Source organism: Micropterus salmoides, unplaced genomic scaffold (genome assembly GCF_014851395.1).
Source record: "Micropterus salmoides isolate LMB-PRFRI ecotype aquatic unplaced genomic scaffold, ASM1485139v1 Ms_hic_scaffold_4, whole genome shotgun sequence".
In the NCBI taxonomy this organism is placed as follows: domain Eukaryota; kingdom Metazoa; phylum Chordata; class Actinopteri; order Centrarchiformes; family Centrarchidae; genus Micropterus; species Micropterus salmoides.
The window spans coordinates 13,666,386-13,687,413 of NW_024043372.1; the positions used below are offsets into that span (position 1 = coordinate 13,666,386).

The 21,028-nt window shown below is 39.1% G+C and overlaps 2 protein-coding genes across 13 annotated transcripts in view; one reads left to right on the forward strand and one right to left on the reverse strand.

The window, feature by feature from the left end:
• The first annotated feature begins 3,485 nt into the window (after window positions 1–3,485).
• Window positions 3,486–13,705, forward strand: ncoa5 (nuclear receptor coactivator 5). 9 transcript variants are annotated; one of them, XM_038695842.1, is made up of 12 exons: window positions 3,486–3,610; window positions 4,522–4,580; window positions 6,404–6,680; window positions 6,938–7,045; window positions 7,853–7,916; window positions 10,019–10,255; window positions 10,345–10,463; window positions 10,883–11,036; window positions 11,152–11,381; window positions 11,503–11,707; window positions 11,897–11,988; window positions 12,693–13,705. In XM_038695842.1, the coding sequence occupies exons 3-12, from the start codon at window positions 6,512–6,514 to the stop codon at window positions 13,256–13,258; spliced, it is 1,944 nt and encodes a 647-aa protein (XP_038551770.1). In that variant the 5' UTR covers window positions 3,486–3,610; window positions 4,522–4,580; window positions 6,404–6,511; the 3' UTR covers window positions 13,259–13,705. The 9 variants fall into 9 exon arrangements, with proteins under 9 accessions (XP_038551770.1, XP_038551773.1, XP_038551768.1 ...); XM_038695845.1 differs by having other exon boundaries at window positions 10,901–11,036; XM_038695840.1 differs by having other exon boundaries at window positions 3,487–3,610; window positions 10,342–10,463.
• Window positions 13,678–21,028, reverse strand: part of slc12a5a (solute carrier family 12 member 5a) — a 177,524-nt gene continuing 170,173 nt past the window's right edge. For all 4 annotated transcript variants that reach the window (XM_038695837.1, XM_038695836.1, XM_038695838.1 and 1 more), the window contains one exon: window positions 13,678–19,837. In XM_038695837.1, the coding sequence (XP_038551765.1) occupies window positions 19,746–19,837 (92 nt within the window). In that variant the 3' untranslated portion in view covers window positions 13,678–19,745. The remainder of the gene's footprint in view (window positions 19,838–21,028) is intronic.

Genomic DNA, 21,028 nt, shown 5'->3' on the forward strand with positions numbered 1-21,028 from the left:
CATAAACTGAACTCAAAGATCTTTCTCTATGTACACAAAGGCCTATTTCTCTCAAATATTGTTCACAAATCTGTCAAAATCTGTGTTAGTGAGCACTTCTATTTTGCCGAGATAATCCATCCACCTCACAGGTGTGGCATATCAAGATGCTGATCAGACAACATGGGTATTGCACAGGTGTGCCTTAGGCTGGCCACAATACAAAATATATATATTACATTGGGATACGGGTTTAAGATTTTTCCAAACTTTCTGTCTCTTACCATTATGTTTATCAAATAATAAGTATTATAAGTATAAGTAATAAGTGCTCCATAAGACTTAATTTGACAAAAACACTGGTGTAGTTTTCCTTTGCCAGAGACTCACAGCGCTGAAAACTCCTATAGCTGGAGTTCAGATAGGGGGTCGCCAGAAACAAGACAGTGGTGAGACGAAAGTTTGGCTTCCATAAACAGAAAATACTGTGTATCTTCATTTGAACTATGTCATCTTAGTGGTTTGGTGATGTGTTTCAATGTTCAACCCGCTTTTAAAGTGGCACAAACTTTTATTTTTAATTTAATAATAAAGCATTATTGAATGTACAAAAGTTTAGCAACACAAGCATATATTAGAGGCCGGAGAATTAACAATAACAAGAATGACTGAAGAGAAAGGAAAAAAGGTGGGGATAAATAATGAATATGAATCACTATAACACTTACACAACCATTAAATGTTGCTTTATACAAGGAAATCCACTCATGATATCCATTATATAGAAGTGACAGGAGCCCAATGGTCCAGTGGACTCATTCATCTTTAAATCAGGTCACTTTCGGTAGATCACATTTATGAAGCGGCTCCTACTACTTTTTATCTTGGCACTGAGTCTTTCCATTGGAAGAAACAAAAGTTCCATAATAGCATAATGTATTGAGGTTTTTCAAATCAAATACTATGAGTTTATTTAGCAACATTATTATTTAGCAAACATTATTTATTCCGCTGTTCCTTTTTTAGATGGTAGGAAACATGTTTAAAATTGTACCGACCTCGGACTTACACTTAGATTGTATTTATGACAATTGCAGGAGGTCCCTTCAATGGATGACGGCACAGGAACAGAACTGAAACCTGAATCCTTTGGGCTCCCTCTACATTGTGAGTTCCTGACCAGGACTTTACAACAGCTGGATGTGAAACCTTAGTAGAACCACAACTAAAAGGTGCTGATGAGCACTGGAAGTCTGTAGAGCCCAGGTCCCACGCCTGTGGAAAACACAGACTGAAATAGCTCAAAAAGGAGGAGAGAATAGCGATGCTACTTGAAGGCGGGAGAAACACAAATTAGAGAGAAAGGAACAAAATTTTATCCAGAACATTGAACAAAGTCTTAATGCCAATCTGCTGGCCAGACATCAGCAGAAGAGAAAAAGACAAGTCAAGTAGTCCAGGGAGATAAGGCAAGGCACCTGTTGGCCACATGTGGAGTTACAAATTAATAGGGGCACAGAATCAACCACCGCTTTCGAGAAGAACGACCCAGAAAAGAACAAGGACTTGAGTAGGAAGCTGCTGCAGTGGAACAGACACCCCCCTGTATGGACAGATTGTTGACAAGACACCATTAACATAAATGTTTCCTGTGTGGTGCAGTAGAGCCAGTTAATGTCATGAATGCTATGCAGAACTGGTTCCATTATCACAAAATCTGTCTGCCTGCAAGTTTGACATGATTCTGAGTTGGCTGATAGGATAATATTTGAACAGAGACACCAGCTTAAGAAGTTTTCTACTTCATATGGATACTAAATCTTATTTTGTGTGTTGAACATAGACTGTGGACACACATATGTGTGTGTAAGTACCGGTAAGTAAAGTTTATTTAAATTACAGTACTTGTAAGTTACCCTATTTAAAATGTAATAGTGTAACTATTTCAATTACTTTTTCAAAGTAATGCAACTTAATACATTTAATTACTTTTTGATTACTTTTCTAAATTTCTAATGAATGTTTTCAACTGTTCAAGACAGCTTGAGAGACAGTTTTACTGGCAGACTGTTGGTGCTGCAAATTCAAACAGAGGAACCAATTAAAAGCATCAATCTGAATAGCATCAAACTTTACTAAACGGTTGTGGCTGGAAATGGCAATGGAAGACATTGAGCACATGAAGAAGATGCAAAGGGGGCGGCAGTAGCTTAGTCAGTAAGGACTTGGTTTGAAACCGGACCAGAGATACATAGTGTGGACTGTTAGCTGGAGAGGTGCCAGTTCATCTCCTGGGAACTGCAGAAGGTGGCCTTGAACAAGTCCCTGAACCCCCAACTGCTTGGGGTGCTGCACTGAGTGGCAGCCCCCTCACTCTCTTTGTGTTTGTGCATGGGCATGTGTGTATTTCAGACTTGTGTGTGTATAATACTAAAAAAAAAATGAATGTCCCCTTGCAGGATAAATAAAGTAGGCTGTTTCTTCGTCTTCTTCTTCTTAAAGGTTTACAGAAAATATTCAGATGTAACCACCAATGTAATCATGAACATTTTCATAACTGTAATAGATTACAGTTACATTTATTTTGTAATTAAATTAAAGTAGGGCCTATGTCTAGTAAAAAGAACAACCAGAAAATGTGGCAGTCAGTGTTGATAATTATCCAAATTATAATTATGGGAAACACTGCTTTCACTACCACCCCCCTCACCCCAAACAAAGCCGTCTCTCCCGACTTTTTAACTAATATCATATTAACAACAGTAGCAAGGAGTACGTGTGTGTTTTTTTTAATACAAAACATAGCCTAACGTTTCTTAACGGCACCAGCTGAAATAAAAAAATAAAGCAAGTAAATCCTGACTTTTGAACTACTGTTTTTCTGCACATGTAGCCTATTTATAAGAGCAGTATTCAGTATTTTTACAAACCGTTACGTTAAGCCACTCTCTCAAGACGTGCTGTCCTGCTTTAGCAGATGCTTCAATAAATTAAATGTAGAACTGTTCGCGGTTGAACGCATTTTGCTGGTCGCACAAAGTTTACAATAGAGGACAATGCTCTTGGACTGTGACACAATAATGGCACGAACTATACAGCTGTGGAAAGAACGCCTCCTTGTTCTCCTTTCTTCCTTTAGTTTTTGGCAGCTGACTTTAACAACACAAGGTCCGGTGCCGCTGACCTCGGCGTAGTCGCGCATTGAAAAGCAATCCGCACACTACTAGTTACTGGGAAAAGTAATATAACAGTTTACTGCCCAACACTGGTGAGAACTTGCTGTTTGCAAAAATACATAGCCCTAATAACGTTCCTTGTTGCAGAAACCACAGTTCAGAACTGTTTTAGGCGTGCCATTTAATTCACGAAATAGTTTAATTTTACACAAGTAGCAGATTTCTTATGATAATATTCTGGGAGGGGTCAAACTGCCGAAACTAAGATTTCTTCGCCAGATTGAATTTACAACTAGCCAGTAGGGGGCGGTGTATGTTTAGCAGTAGAAGAAGTCGCAGCCAGCTGCCGTAAATTAAGTGAAAGAAGAAGAACGTCTCGGTGAGAAGATAGCGAAGTCGTCAGGAGCTGCCCGTGGCCTTGAGAGACTGTAAACGGAGGTGAAATCCACGTGAAGGTGAGTAAAACAGTTGCTCTGCTGTTGTTAATATAACGGCATGTGCAGAAAATCGCGCATGTAACGAAGCTAACGTTAGCCGTTTCGGTTTTAAGATAGCAGGTATGCTAACGTTAAGAAGCTAACAGCTAAAAGCTGGCGTTAATTTCGTAACCATATCACTATTAACAAACTAATGAAGGTTGACTTAAAAGTGCGACTGTGTTAATGTTATGCTTTTTTATTTTTTTTTCAAACAACCCATTTCCATTATATTATCTGTTCTCAAAAGCCGGTGCTGTAACGTGTGGTACACCATTGCAGCGCGACCGGGCCCGAGCTTTGCCTACCCTTCGCGGGAGCGCGCACAGCTAGAGCAAAAAACCAATCAGACATTGTAAATTTTTCTAAGGCAAACTACTTTTTAAAACGACATAATCTTGTTTGTCTGAATCAACGATGACGATAAATGATCAGATGTGTAGTTTATGAGCATTTAATCATTAGCAGAAGTAGTATTTCCTTAATACGAGACCAGGCATCCATGTGATGGCGCATTGTATTCTGGGTAGCAGAGTACTTTAATTTATTATGGTAACGGATGCGACATTGTTATTGCAGTCTACATTGCGGTGCTTTATGTCAACAATGAAAAGTTTACCTAGATTGTTTCAAGACAAAAATATGTACTGGGTACATCATTTGATCCAGTGTGGTGTTAAAGAAATTTAAGAGTGAGGTATTATTTGGCAGAGCTTAGTTTAGAGATGTAAATAATGAACATACCTCACACTTATTAGTGTATGTTTTGGGCGAAAGTAATCAGTGTAGTGCGAAGCTGTTACTGTAGACATCTTGGAGCATTTGAAGGGATATATTATTTAAACTGTTTAAAGTGGTTATTGATTTTTGTTTTTCTTCTCCCCTTTCAGACGCGTCTTGTTTTTGAATTTGTGGACACAGAATCCAGGGCATCCAGGTTCAAGTTAAGGTATGTAAGGGGCTGCTTCCCAAAAAGCATAATGTAAATTATCTCCTACTTTAAATGTAGTATAACAAAAACAAATGCCTTTACTTTCTAATGTCAGTTTTTAACACGTAGGAACTGAGAATCTCAAGAGATTCTCTTTCTCTCTGAAATATCTTGAAATTGTGCCACCTAGGCCGCATAAAACGTCAGTTTATCATGATGATTCTTAAGAAGGTTGTTTTTTTCTTTGAACAAAAGAAAGCAATTGCATTTAGGAGGCGACCAGAAGCCCGTGATTTCATTTCATTGGTGCGATTTTCCTCAAGATGTTTTTTACCATTTCAAGAGAAGAGGATCATTTGAACAGAAGCTCCGTTTTGATTTGTAGAAAACACAGTTTGAGAGTTAACAATAACAACAAATTTAGTAGCTCCACTTTGATCAACATTTTTACAGAGAAACAAAGTTTGGGTGTGACACTAAGCTTATATCGTGGACCTTTTTTGAATATCTGACTCTGGGATTGTATTTATTGCCAAAGGTCCATTTCAAAGTTGTGGAGGGAGAATTTCATAACCATTTATCGCGCTGCACAGTAGACGCTGTGTGTATCTCTATGGGTATTTGTGCCGCTTGCTACAGTTTCTCAAAACAACAGCAGTATTGCGATTTTGTTCTGCGTGAAATGTTTGCGGCTTCGCAGTGCATACCGCTCAACTTAAAGCCAGTTTCGGTGGGAGCCATTTCTTTACAAAGAAGCAACTCACTCACCATTTCCTAGCATAGACATTTTGCATTTATTTTAGGAATTAATTGAAGCATATGCTCAGTGGTTAACAGGCAAAGAGTCATTTTATGTAATGTCATAGTTAATCTATTCAATACTGAAGCAAATGGTGCAGCCAGATTAAATCACACAGGTCTCCACAGGTGTGCCTTTTTAATACTGGGTGTACAACCTACACTGGGGACAAAGTTCTCTTAATGAAAATCACTTCAGGATTGTGTTGGCTTTATTTATTTTTTTTACAACAAAATGTCTGTAGCTTTATAAATCCAGACTGCATTTTTCAATGCTTGGTTCTCTCTCAATTTCATTCTGGTAAATTAATTTAACCCGAACAGATGCACGTGGAAATGGTCATTGTTTTTAGATTATAAACAATTTGCTGCGTGTTGAAACCTCTGAACCCAGTGATCAACTACTTCAAACAAGATGTTATCATAAACAGATTTTTGTGTGACAGCTGAGGAGAAATTTCCAGAGCAGCCACCGTGCTAGAAAAAAGAAAGCAAAGGCGGATGAAAGTCCAGCAAGTGCACATTTGTCCGATCAGGCGTAAGAACGGTTCATCTGCGGTACTACATGAAATTACATCTGTCAAGCACAAGAGCCTTGCCAAACCACAATGAGTGAAGCAAAATTGTGGGCAGAGTTCGCAAGGCTTTCACGTTGCTGCACACGGAAAATCAGACGGAAGTCCATCACATCATCAAATTTGCGTGGCGGATTTTCATTTGTGTTTAATATACTCGGCATTAATCATACCCTGCTGTCCCGTGTGCCATAATTCAAGGCAAGGCATGTGTAAAAGTGGAGAGTTAAATCAAGTAATATCCTGCTGTCCTGCTTGTGTTTTAACACAAGGTTTCGGAAGAATTTGCGTTTGAATCAGCACTACTCATTTCAAATGTCAACATTTGCTACATTTCAGAATTAATTTGCCACAGCATTTCCACTGTCTGAACTTTTGATGTGATTTTGATCTGCAACTTTTGCTCTACTAAAACAATTTATCCTTCCAAGGAATTTGATCTGTTCTCTTAACTCACTGACGTTTCAGGATCGTGGACGACAATTTTTAGAAGCTTATTAGCAAACAATCCAACCATTTTTTTTCAAGCATTTGAGCCACACGAAGAAAGAAACCAGTAAACCTTGGGATCGTGTCATGTCTCGCCGAAGAAGCCGCAGCGCATCACCAGGGCGTTATTCACGCTCCTGCAGCAGCAATGATCCTAGAGATTTGGAGAGACGGATTTTTGTTGGGAATTTGCCGACATCCGACATGGAAAAGAAGGATATGGAAGACCTGTTCAGCCCATATGGGAAGATAGTCGGTCAGTAAACATAATATACGCAATAAGTTGTCAATTTTAATTCATGACAATGATTTGAATCGAGCAGACTGTCCCTGAATGTCACAAAAGCAATTTTCAAATAGCGTTTACATAGTCTTTTTCATGAAATGAAGGCATGTAATATTCGTAATGATGTCGCTACTGATCATTTTTTAAAGTGGGTAAATGGGTAGGTATGAAAAATGTTCTTCAAAAATGATCCTAAGTTTGTACCACTTAAAATGTTCCTCTTCCAGGCGTATCCATGTTTCGTGGGTTTGGATTTGTACAATTTGAACGCGTTGAGGAAGCCGAAGCTGCAAAGGCGGCCCAACAGGGTCGAATATATAAAGGTTATAAAATAGGTAAGCCTCAACTGCAGTAGGTGTGATTGTCTGGCTAAAGAGGATAGGTTTCGGTGTTAAGTTAATAAAAGATTAAGGTTACTTTTTTTGTTTTGTTTTTATGTGTGAAAATATTTTGATGATTTGGCATGATGGTTTAAGCGTTAAACCTGAATATAAACAGTTGTTTTTGTTTTAAGGATTAACTCTTGTGGATGAAGGTTGTGTATGAAAACTAGATATGTCCTTCATTCATGTGGTTAAGAACAATTACGTGGAGCCCTTTGCTTGCCCACAGCTAACCTCACACTGTGCAGGTTGTATGATTTGACCTACAACTCATCAAAATGAAGATAAGCTGTGCTTATTTTTCAACTTAAACCTTCCTTTTTGTAGATATGTTACGTTATTGGCTTACGAAGCAAATAAATAAGTGCATTATTAAATTCTGGCAAAGCCTGAATCTCTTGTTTTATTTGCAACACTGTCTTGGAATTTTCTTCAACGAGGATTTAAATGTCACTAAAATGGAAGCACTTCTGGTTTTGGGAGTTTCTGAAGGCCAAATTTCAAGTTTTATAATCTAATTTACACATTCAAGCTTTGCTAGTGTTTAGCCAGTTACGAACGGGGGAAAAAAGAATTCCTTCATTTCTCGATTTGCTGCATTTTTGGCTCTCGCCCAATTTGGATATTCAAGCTTGGATACTGGACCACAGTGTCATTTGGATCGTGGAAGTGTTGACGCGGCCTCTCGATTCTGCGTGAACACAAAAGCTGATTTACATGTTACTGTTATGTTCAACGTTTGGATTGATTTATTTTCAGATGTAAATATGGCAGTGGAGCGACGGCAAGCTAAACCTCAATCCCAGCAGAGCCCTTCACGAAGGTAAAGTAACGCGAAATGGGTGTGAAGAACTACCAATGCCTCTGAGGTGCCGGTAAAACAAAAAAAGATCTAAAGCGTATAACTTTTCATCAGCTGTCATTTACACCATTGGTGAGTCGGCTTGATGGAAGCTGCTGTACCATTAGATGGTTTTGTGGTGGTTCATGGGACAGTCGATATTTCACCCTAAATTAAAATGTCAAGATAATTGAAATAAATGAAAGAGCCATGTGAATGTAATTTAGTGTCTTTGTCTCAAAGATTCTTGCCTTATGGCTTTCAACACAAGATAAAATGTGGGACAAAATCATGCAAAGAACACGATTTTGTCCCACATTTTATCTTCAGCTAGGAAAATGCAACTTTCTGTCTGAGGGAAACGTAATGCTAATCCCCCCCCCCAATGTCTATTAGCAGGTTCATGTCCTACAACATGGCCTTTAACTAATTAGTTGTGTGCAGTTAAACTGCATTTAGTCTGAGAAATGGCTCCCTAAAGCCAAACACATGTTAATGTAGGCAAGCTACATTGAAAATAAATTTAAAGGTGCACTGAAATTTTATTTGTGAAAAAAGGTATTTTTACGTTAAGTTTCCCAATAAAACACATTGTGTGTGTCCTTGAGGCCTAATAACTGTTGATTGAATTTCCTTCCTCAAAGGCGATTTTCCAATGCTAATTCTGACCCAATGTTTTGGAAGCATTTCAAAGCAACGGTGTTAGCCTCCATGTTTACTAGCTACCAGCCGTCTTCTTCCCTGCCTTTGTCGGCGCATTGCTGCATTTCTTGATTATACCACCAGCAACGATCAGTGGAATAACGTAAAATCACCAGGATTGTGCCACATATCACCCACAAATGTGCACATAATACTGACACAGCAGGAATATAACGTGCATATTGTAAATTTGATATTAAATAGTCTCAGTTTGCGGTAAAAGAAATTAAAATAATAATAAGAAACTTATTTTCTCCAATATTTTTGTGCCTCACCTTTAAGTCAAGCACTTTGGAAATTCAAGTTTAATATTGAGACAAGAAGCAAATACATGTTATAAGATATTTGCTCAATCCAAGTAGTCTTTTTCTAACCACCACCTCTGACTGCAATAAAAATGATTTTGAGATCAAGGAAAGACAAATCATAAGGATTTAGAAAAAGACACTTCCAAGAGAACCGAAACACGGAAGTAAAACTGTTGCAACTAATGCAACTTTTTCTGCTAGAGCAAAGAACTGTGGGAGTGCCTCCTTTTTAGTAAAAAATGGCCCGTAATCACCCATCCACCTTTTATTAACATGGGAAGGAGGGGAAAAAAACTCGGAACGGCGCGCAGCCGCCACTTGGATATACCTTGGTCGTTCACGTTTTAGGAACCTCATCATGGAAGTTGCCAGTTTTCCATTTCTACGGTTTGTGTAGAAACGTCATACATCTCAATTTTTGGAAACCTTTGTAGAAATATTTGAATTTTCTATGCAATTCAGAATATTTTCCTCTTTGAAATGTAATAAATTCTCAAAGGTGAGATTAAAAACTCTTTTCTTTTTTTTTTTTTTTGGTGAGAAATTCGGGCTAACGCTTTTTTTTTTTTTTTTTTTTTTTTCCTTCATTTTTCTGACGTCATATTTGCAGCATGGGAATGTGGCTTATTGAAGAACAAAACACATCATCCTGCGCAAATTGAGCAAAATACACCACAAACTGCTAATTCAAAAAGGTACTTGTCTTTTAGAGATGGATTTAGCGTCGGTGAACCTCAAAATCGTTGATGAATCGACATTGTTGCGTACACGGATCACTGGACATTTTCAAAAGATAGTCGTTGAATGGATGCTCATCGGAATCACCTCCTGGATTGAATTTGTGTTAGTTCCCTTTGCGAACACAAAAGCTGCTTTCGGTTGCTCTGCTTCGGTTGTGCAAATAAACAAATTGTCCATCTTTTCAAACTGAATAGATTTGATTAAATTTACAATACCTACTGTCAGCCTGTCCTCATCAGTCATGGACAGATGTTCCTATTACCTCTTTGTAGTATTTCATAGGCATCCTAAACTCTAACCTTCTGTGCACTAATGGATAATTTTTTTTCTCAGGGCCCCGTATAGCAGCTACGGGGACAGCAAAGACCTGCGGCCTCGGTCACGTTCACCTGCTTATGGGCGTGAAGGTCGTGAGCCTAGGGACGCCCGTGATGGACGTGAGCCCCGGGACAGCCGTGATGGGAGGGACTCGGGTAGAGAGCCTAGACCGGCTGGCCACTCTCGTGACCATGATTACCGGTACCGTAGCTCAGAGAGCAGAGACAAGGACCCGCGGGAACCTGCATACAGGTGCCTACTGGACCCTCAGCCCATTATTTGGAAGTCCAGATTTAACTGGTTCTATTTTTGTCTGAACTTGTAATGTTTCCATACAGCAGAGATGATTATGACCGATACTACCGCAGTGGTAGTGCTGCTGAAGAATATTACCGAAGGAAGGATGAACCCTACAGGGACCCATACAGAGATCCCTGGAACGGACGCCGTGAGCCAGAGGGTATGTATACTCTGTACTTAACCACCTTAATATTACCATATTGTGTCCAATTGTAAAATGTATTTTATTCTTGGATAGATTAGATTTTCTTGAGTACCAAATTCCTATTCCACAAATTATCCTTTTTACTGCTTGTAACATTTTCTTCAGTAGTTTACCCCTTGTTGTCCAGATGTGGGGACACAGCACCATCACTAGACACCGCAGATGGCAACCAGACTATTTTCCAGCTTAACCATATTATTTAAACTGCATATTTTAGAGTTTAAAAAGATGTAAGCTCGTGAAGTTTGTGTTCTAATCGTCCATTTTATTGTAAATGTTTTGCACATCTGCGGTATGTAATGTCAGAGTAAAACAGGTAGTTTTTAAAAGTCAATTTCAAATGCAGAAAATTATACTAACATTAAACTTTCCAGTCCCCTTGAATCCCTCAGCTGTAGATGATCGTGCTCGACCAGAGGAGCGTCGGCGTAATGAATTGTATAGACAGTACTATGAAGAACTCCAGCGGCGCTACGACACTGACCGTCCTGTTGACTGCTCTGTGATTGTTGTCAACAAGGCACAAAAGTATGTCCGCTTTCTGTTCTTTACAGAAAATGAATATTTTAGACCAGAAACGTCTCATTAAATATCTGGGATGTTTTCATTTCATATTGCGCGTGTGTGTCTGTCTGTCTGTCTGTTTGTACTTGTGCTTGAAAAACAACTGTAGGGAGTATGCTGAGACAGTCGGGCGGAAAGTCCGTGATCTGGGCATGGTGGTGGATCTGATCTTCCTCAACACAGAAGTGTCACTAACCCAGGCACTGGAGGATGTAGGCCGAGCCCGCACTCCCTTTGCCATCATCATTACCCAGCAGCACCAGGTCCACCGGTCCTGCACTGTCAACATCTTGTTCGGGACACCGCAAGGTAATGCTAGAGGACAATTTGCACCTGTTTGTCGGAAATACCAAAGTAAAGACCACAGCATTTAAATGGTGTATTTTTTTTGTTTTACATGCTAACATTTATTGTGTCCTTATTGCCATAGAGCATCGAAACATGCCAATGCAGGATGCCATGATGCTGGTTGCCCACAACTATGACGCCTACAAAGTTGAAAACCGTGAAAAAGAACGTGAGGAGATTGCCAGAAAGGCTGCCAAGATGGCGGACGATGTGTTACTCAGGGAGCCTGACAGAGAGAGCCACCCTATTTCTGTGCTCACTGCCATCACGCTGTTGTCTGAAAACAGGTATGTGGTTTAATATCTTTGGACTTGTCTAAAAGTATGTAACATCTTGAATTAATAATTAATTGGAGCTGTGGAGAATGTAAAATGTAATTTGTTTCTGTGATACCTCAATCACAGTTTGCATGTTGTAATGTCTCCACCCTTGGAATAATTAATTTTCTTATTCATTTCTGTGTCATTGGCGGGTAGATTTGTAACCCCAGAGGAACTGGATGCACTTCTTGCGTACCTGAAGGACAAAAGAGCCCGACTGCTACGAAGCGCTGCAGACCCTCTTGCAGGTAAGAGACAAAAGTGTGCTATTAAAGTATAAGTTCCCATTTTCTCAAGTCTGTTCTTAAAACGATACACCTGCCCATGTTTACATTGAAAGAGTAAGTGGTAGTTGTAATTTATCCCTGAAGAAATCCCTTCCTATAACGAAAAAATTGTTATTCTGTGCAAAAACGCATTTCACACTTGAGCCGAAGTTAATATAAGGCTTCATCGGTCTGAATTGGACAGATCAATTTTTCCAAGTCAGTCTTCTTAGTTTGAAATGTCCCCTTTGTGTCACCCCCTACCCTATTACCACTCATCAGGGGAACACTGTGGAAACTAGGGGACTTTTGAAATTGGAATATACCTACTTAATATGAGAATATATTCCGCAGTCCGAGTTAGTGAAATTAACTTCAACTCAATTTCACATGGCATTTTTATCGAGAATAAAGACTGTGTGGATTTTGTCCCAAATCTCTTATCTTGGTTTTGTGTGAAAAATATTTTTCTTTCGCAAGTCATTATGGCGAGGAAGAACAATTATAGCAACCAAAACTTTCAGTATACCGGGCATGTAAATATTATTCTAACAGACTTAAAAAATGCGAACCAATCCTTAAATATTCTTCTACGGTAATTGAATTATTTCTGAAATTTGTTCCTGTTGAATGCAGCATAGGTGTTTGCAGAGCAGCTCATTCTAACTGAACCTATCACCCTACAGCTGCAGTCCATTCTGCGGTTCCTGCAGCAGCCCACCATGATGTTCCGCCCACAGCTGCAGGACTGCCTGCTCCATCCCATTCTACTCACACACCCCCACAGTCCAGCCACCTCGGCCTGTCAGCGGGTTCAAGCGTCTCGGCTAACCCCAATCATCAGCAGGAGCTGCAGGCTAAAATCCTCAGCCTGTTCAACAGTGGCACAGGGGCGTCAACAGGCACTGGAGGCCTGCCTGTCACCTCTCAGTCGCAGTCCTACGGCCCCCCTTCCCAGAACCCACCCCGCCCAACCATGCCTGGCCTTCCTCCATCTGGATCCCAGGGTTATGGTGCCCCACCACCTCCTGGCCGCATGCCACTTGCACCAGGCGGTCAAAGACCTCCCGGCTCTGCTTCAGGTATCAATTTTGACAACCCAAGTGTACAGAAAGCTCTGGACACCCTCATTCAGAGCGGACCATCTCTCAACCACCTGGTGGGAACTGGCGCCTCTCAGCAGCCACCACCCAGGCAGGCACCCAGCATGGGCCAGGCCCCGCCTATGTCCATGTATCCCCGACATTACTGATGGATTGTAGTGAATTAATTATTCTCCTAATGTGAGGTCCACCTCTGCCTCTGACACACACTCTGTGCGGTGAATTTACCAGCTGTGTATAGGTAGACTGTAGGGGTGTTTTGTAAAATCTTAAGTTTTTATTTTTTTTCTGGGTATTGTGCTCAGTTTGTTAAATTTGACAACTTGTCCGGATTTCCTAATGTTCTGTATTTTCAATTATTAGCCAGAAGATAATAAATCATTCTTCTTGCATGTGATTTAAACTGTGAGGTGTGTCAAGTACAGTGTAATTTGGTTATGATGGACTCCTTAGTTATTTTTCCAACCATGATCTGTTGTGTTTTTATAGTTTTCCAAAGTGTCTTTTTAATTTGTAACATTTTCATTGTCAAAACAAGACATGATTTAAAAATTCAAGACACAATTGCTGTAATAAAATGGTATTGGTTTATTGCATTTTGTGCTGACAAATCTATAAAATGGAACGGGTATCGCCAGAAGCTATAGATATAAGCATTTGAAATGTAAGATAAAACTACTTTTTCCTCTTTTTAATGTACCATGAAACACAATAGAGAATACATGTTTGTTTTTTTTTACTTTAGAATATTTAACTTACACTGACACAAAAGAAACACCTCCACACTAACTGTATTTGATTTATTTACACGTAGCCCCCTCCCACCCCGCCCCCAGCAGTTACAAGTGCACATGTACACACACACACTCCCACAGAACTGAAAGGAACACACTACGGCTTTACCATAAGACTAGGTACAGTATCAAGGAAGAGTAATGAACAGTTCTGAATAGGGGGGGGGGGAACACAATTTCATATTACTAAAATTTGATACAGGTGTGTCTTTGTGTGTGTGTATATATATATATATATATATATACGATACATCCATTAAAGTTTTCAAGCATCCATACAAAAATTTTCCCCACAACTCCAGTGAATTAAAAACAAACGTGGACATTCCTCTAGAGGGGAGGTACTGGTTAAATAAAATACTGTTTTTTCAAGGGCCATAAAGTGTTGAAAGGATAAGACATTTTGGAAAATAGCTTATTTCCATGAGGTATGTAAGAAGATCATTCCAGTCATTTATGAATATGAAGCTAATGCTTAGCACAATGACTGGACAGGTCAAAACTGCAGGCCTGGCTCTGTCCAAAGGTAAAAGGAGGAACTTCCTGGAGTCTCCGCTTGTTGCTTGGCATGGCCCTTTGTTATTTTTACACTTCAGTGTTTTTACGGATTAACCCAAATAAATATGTGTCTTAAGAGGCAGAGCCAGGCTACCCCCCCCCCCCCCCCCGCCAGTCTTTGTGCTAACTTTTGGCCAGAAATTTCACCAAAAATGTAGATTGTTTTGGTTGTCTGAATTTCAACAATAAAATACCTGTTTTGGTCATTGGTAATCTCTTTACTTAATACACTGACTGAATAGAACCACAGCTATTGATTGAAAAATAATACATCTAACGTTACAGTTTTGGACAGGCAGAGACCTTTTCATGCAGCTTCCACCATGTACTTTGGCACTCCCATTGTATTTAGTTTTACCCTGTTGAAACAATATAAATATTTGATCAGTTAACTTAAATAATTGCTACACATTGTTTTGTAAACTTTCTGCGTCTAATTCACTGGAGCAAACATTTGCACACTACCAAATATGTAGTTAATTGAAATATACTTTGGTACTCATTTTATCTCATATTTGATTTGTTGTCAACAAATCCACCATAAAAAATAGAATCTTGTACTATAATAATATTCACCTTGGATACAATGATTGGCCAGTCCTAAGGAAAGAGAAATCATACGACTAGAAAGAAAAGTTTATAACTGATTTAAACAAAGTACTTTTATGCCACAAACACCCAATATATTTTCAATACACCTTGTTCAGGGTAATTGCATGCATGCACTTAGTTACACAACATAACTGGAACGGGGCTCTGCTTGCACTGCATGGATAGCCACTTGAGTTCTTCTCATCTGACTCCCAGAGAGATCGACTGAAGTGTAAGTGCAGCTGTCTTACCATCCAAAATACACTGAAAGGTACTATTTTATCTCAGCTACAGACTGTGTGCTCCCTCTGCAATAATCTGGGATGTGTTTTGTATTTTCTCTGTTGGTGTCTTAACAGGACAGCCTCCTTAACCCGGTAACAGATGTGTTTCAGAGCCCTTAATATCCATTTAAGGATGGAGACTGAGTAATGATCACCAGCAAGTTTGTCTCATGCTACAGTTGTGCAGGCGAAGGATCTGATCTAAATCATGGATCAGTTTGGGGGAGAAGGGACGTGCTGGTTTCTGAGTCGACTACCTTGTGTGGTCCAAGCAGAGCCGGTGCCAGATTTGGAAGCGCGAGTTTTATATTTGATCATTTTTGAGAATTATACTGCAATCACATTTAAAATACAGAGCTGGGGTGGATTTAGTAGCTGGGATGGGGGAGGCCAGGGCTTTGGGGGTGGAGGAGGGATTCAGGGAAGGCTCACCTCACAGATTGAGTGACAAGCATTATAAATTTAACAGTTAATATTATTCTTTTCAAGAAGTTTGCCAAGAGAAAGGAAAGAATGTGATGCATGCTAAAATGTCCAAGAAAAATGCTCAAATGACAATATCAAAATCAACAAAATCAGCAGGTTGGTCTCTGGAGTATTGCAGTTTGAAACTGCTGCAAGCTGATGGGAGTTAATCATATTTTCTGGTCTGAGCTGTCAGACCCCCCCCCCCACACACACAGCTGGCTGTAATACACTGATGTGCCACTAGAGATCACTGTGGGATAGAGTATACAGAGCAGGTGGCTCTCTTTCAATCACACCCTCCACTCCAGAAAACTGATCCTGTCACAGAGTACCCCCTCAGTGTAAAGTGCTTTGCTGTCACAGCCACATTTGGGATGAACACTGTAGATCTGTATTGTCTGTAAGACCTGGTGACAAACATTCTGATGAATTAAGTGACACCTCCAGTTGTTTTGTAGAAAAGAAAAAACACAATTGTAACAAAATGAAAAATGACCAATGTGAGAACAATATTGCACATAATCTTACAAAACTCTAAGACTTTGTCCACAGTGATAGAACAGTGTACAACAAAAGACAACACTAGTAGGTTACAGTGTCTCTGACTTAAGTGATATATATTTACAAAAGGTGAAAAGACCATTTCTAAGGCCCATTCATTCGCAAACTCAAAATCCTCCTATTACGTTACATAAGACTACTTGAGCAAGATTGAAATATAACAAGTAACAATATAGTGAACTCATACGTTTTCTTATTTTTTGCAAAAGACTTGTTTTCAAGGTCTATTCTGAAAATCTGTAACTCAGTGAGAACATTTGACAACACTTTACCCCAACTCTGCACCTTGAACCTGTAAATCGTCACTATAGAAACCACTAAAACAAATATTGCCACATAGTACCATGCAAACAGCAATTATAAAACATTTATAATTCAATAAATAAATTAATTTCCAATAAACTTCTCCAATAAACATCAGATATCTTCTCTTTTGAATCAATTTTAAAGGCTCAGTTGATGCAGGCGATGTTGTGGAGACAATCCCAAAATAGCCATGTTCTTCAAAAACTGATGTGAGCGTTAAACAACCCCTTTTGTCAGAGTTAAGTGTGACAATCATGTTAAAGAAAATCTTCATGACTTGGCACCCTAAAATCTTTGAAAACTAGGAGTGGCTGCTTCTTAAGTATCACAGGCGTCAAAGGTAGGTGTGTTTAAAAATTTGCAAACAGTGACATTTAGTAGATAATCCAGAAATGTTCATATTTAAACATATTTTGTTAACTATGTAAATTAATAATATCTATACCTTAAAATTGGTTCACTTTACTCATGACATTAAATATGGTAACAATCAAGAGAGCATTTCTTTAAAAAAAAAAAAAAAAAGGGTGGCGGATTTTCCCTCAGTTGGAATATTGCATCAAGGTATTCAGTATAGTTTTTTAATAAAAAAGAAAGCTGAACCCTGTTCAGAGATCACAGGCCAAATGTTCACAGGTACAGCCTTGTCTTGTTTGACAACCACCACTACTGATATGTATGTCTATACCCTTTTCCATTTGAGCTGTTGCTTTAGTCATTTCTATTTACAGTACAAATACATCTATTGATACTAGCAGCATTCACAACATATGATCAGACATTCAAGCAACACTAAAAACACTTAATACTGTTTTAAATAGTAATAGAAACTAATTTGTTTTGCTTCCCTATATTGTAAATACTGTATATATATATACGTATTTATTTATATTCATATTTCTACTACAAGTGCAAATGACCAAAAACAGTTTCTTCAAGAAAAGAAACCAAATCAAAGTAAAGTGACAGCTGTCCTTGGTCAGAGTGAGATGATTCTGATATTTGTTTTTTGTTTTTTAAAGACTTACGAAATCTACATATACAAAATATATGTGTAAAAAAATAAATAACATGATCACATGAGTCCAGATTTCAACTATTGCACATTCCTTCCAAGATGCACTTTTTGAACCTAAATATGATTTGCTCATAAGTCATTCAGTCAGGGACGTGTGGCTCAAATCTTAACCAATCTAGAGGATATAAAGTCTCACTGGAGCGTCTACTGCATAGAGTTCAGTCTTGTGGACAACATGAGTTTCCCAGCTACAGAAGCCATTGTCCTCTATATATTTAGACTAGACCCTACAAACAATCAGCTGATAGATGTTCAAAACCTCACCTCAGTAAGGGCTGATATGCTCATGTCATGTCTGAGCGTTTGTAGTTTTTATGGAGGTCTGAACATCTGTTCTCTTATCATCTATAGGGTAACTTTCCAACTACAGTTTCATGTAGACACCTCATTTATTATTCTTTTTTATATAGCACGCTTTGTTCACTCTGATTTAAGCAATAGAATTTTTGTTCACTATTTCTTTTTGAAAAATACTTTTATATGGCACATTTAATGTATCTAACTTAGGCAAAACAACAATATATCTTTGAGTGACAATCAAAATGACATACAACTATTTTATCAATATGTGTAACTTCTGTCTATAAACATAAATACATATTTGTTCTCTAGATGAAAAAATAACATTTAGTATTTTTTATTTGATGAACCTAATGAATTCATCAAATTGTTACGTGTTGCACAGTGGCGGACAGTGCAGGTGCAGTGCTTGTCGAGGTTACAATGACAGTTATTTACCATAGTGACAGGAGCCTATGCCATCCAATAAATAAATAAATACATTTTTTAAAAACAGCTTTTTTGAGCTGTCCCTCTCAGCGAAGGATCGTTTTCTCTCCACTAGAAGCTTTTTAGTATGTCACAAAAATACTACACTCATACTGAACAACGCGTCAGAGCTTGTACATTATTTACAGTGATCCACACGAGGGTCGAGGGGTGCTGGCAATGATAATCTCCTCGGGGTGGGGTGAGGCGGCGTTGTACTGTCTCCCCATTCTGCTGTCACACCAGCCTTCTGCTAGGAAACGCACTATTCACAGTTTAATTACGTGTCAATCTCTACAAACTAAGCTAGCCTTGTTGTATTTAATTTTTTTGGCACTGACAGTGGCCACAGGGATAAACAGCCACTAAGAAATGAGTTGAATGAGGATGGGTAGAGAGACAGCGATGGTAGTAACAGTAAGTAAAAACAGTTATAAGGATGGCATGCTAAGGAGTGATCAGGTTAAAGATAATACTGCAGATTTGATCCACGTGCTTTTTTCAGTCTTCTTCGAATATCAATGTGAATTTCACAGTTCATACTTAACAACACTATTCTCCTCCTTCCAGCTGGGGGTCCTGACCGTAGGTAGCAGTGTCTTTTGCCTTGAAAGATAAATCACATCAAAGACAACAGGCTGGAACGCTGTGGGAGGTGTCCGATCACCGCGAGGGAACTAAACAGACAATTGTACACTGAGATCATTTCAGCTGCCTCTTGTTCTTTCCGAGCAGAAGCCGCTGCTATGTCACATTTGTATTTGAAAAAACAAAAAACAAAATAAATAAATAGACTGCAGAGACACATACATGCATGTGCGCTCACACCTCAGCTAACAACCCACCACCACCTCCTCCTCCTCCTCACCAAGTGACTCCAACTCAATGCGAGTTACTACAGCAGATTAAAAGACTAGAAAAGAAAAAAAAGGTCTCTTGAAGAACAAATCTAGGTAGCATCTAAATTAGTCTAGAACCTACAATAGTTATAGTAGCTTATTGGACTATAATGAAGGGTTTGGTAGCCGAGCATCGTTGCAGCTGGGGGTGGAGCTGAGGGAGAGGTGCTGAAGCTGAGCTGGGCTATTGGTCTGGTGTGAGAGGACTATCTTACAGAAATAAACGACAAGGGTGACATGATGATGAAGCAGCGTTGATGAGAGGGTGGGAGTACAGGTGATACAGGAACAGGGTTGAGGGAGGGGTGGGGTTGTAGGGGGTTACTCTTTCAGGAGTAGATAGTGATAACCTCACGGCCGCCTCCGCGGACCAGGAGGACCCGGTTGAGACCATCAGTGAGGACCTCGAGGAACTCCATGTCTGGGAGAGAAGAGTTGAAGAAACTACTGCAAGTACTGTCAACTTTGAAATTAGTCGCCAACTATTCTGATAATCGATTTATCGGTTTGAGTATTTTTTTATAAAGTTATCAAAGTTGTTTTTGTACAGTAACCAGTGAAGCCCCGGGGTGATTTTCCAGGCCAAGCACATCTCGTACCTACACCGGCCCCCAGGAACACTCCACTCCAGCGTCATCTACTGTTTTTCCAGCCTAATTCTGGTCTCATTTGCTGTCTGATAAACAGTAAATTCATCAAAAGTTAAAGCTGTCATATGCTAAGGATGAGGTGGTGCGGGCTCACAGCACTGGGTGTATAAAGAGAACTTACAGTGCTCACCAGGCCCTGAGCAGGCTTCCGGGAAATTGGAAGAAAGAAGAAAGTGGGTTTTTAGGGAGAGGGTACTGCTAAAACAGCATGTTTCACATGGAGAATGAACTGATAGGCTGCATAAAGGGCCAGTATAAGATAAATAAAGTTTTTTTAACTGTTAATCATGCAAAATTGCTCTAGTGGAATCCCAGAATAAAAATATAGAGATGAATGAGCTGCATTAATAGGTCCCCTTTAAGTTAGTTGGATAACTGCAGTATACAAGAATAGCTCTCTTTAATCTAGTCCATGTTTCAGGTTTTACAATTGTACAGTGTTTAACCTCTTAATCCTTCTCTGATTAGATGGGCTTTTTCTGTCTCGTCTGGTTTTCTTCTCCTGTGGTAATAGTAGTATTTGTTTGTTTTCTTTCTTTTAATTTAAAGCTGCATTTATGGATTTATTTTGCCACTAGGGGGCAGTGGAACAAGCTATAAAACATCATTAACATATTATTGCCTTATAAAGTTATTAGTTACATATGTTATTACATATGTTATTATGTATTAATTATGTTTAAAAATATTTGACCATTGGAGACATGTTTTGGGCCAACCAATATTCACTCTCCTCGCTAAAAGAGGCTAAACGGTCCATAGAGCTGAGGGGAATTGCGGAGTCTTCTTATAATTCTCTGTGGGTTGATCACTACAAGTAACACCTTTCACATTACATTGTTTACCAAATGAGTAAAAAGAATAAATCAAAAATATTACCTGCACATGTTATTTAAAAAGGTCCATCTTCTGCAATGGCACTTATAAATCCTAATTAGTTGTTTGCCTCCGTTGTCATCTTG

Bases quoted from the DNA above. Each gene is read 5' to 3' on its own strand.
- ncoa5 (XM_038695840.1), top strand. From the start codon at position 6,512: ATGTCTCGCCGAAGAAGCCGCAGCGCATCACCAGGGCGTTATTCACGC. The intron at 10,464-10,882 runs GTATGTATACTC...TAAACTTTCCAG, and splicing joins CGGACGCCGTGAGCCAGAGG to TCCCCTTGAATCCCTCAGCT. The intron at 11,989-12,692 runs GTAAGAGACAAA...ATCACCCTACAG, and splicing joins CGCTGCAGACCCTCTTGCAG to CTGCAGTCCATTCTGCGGTT.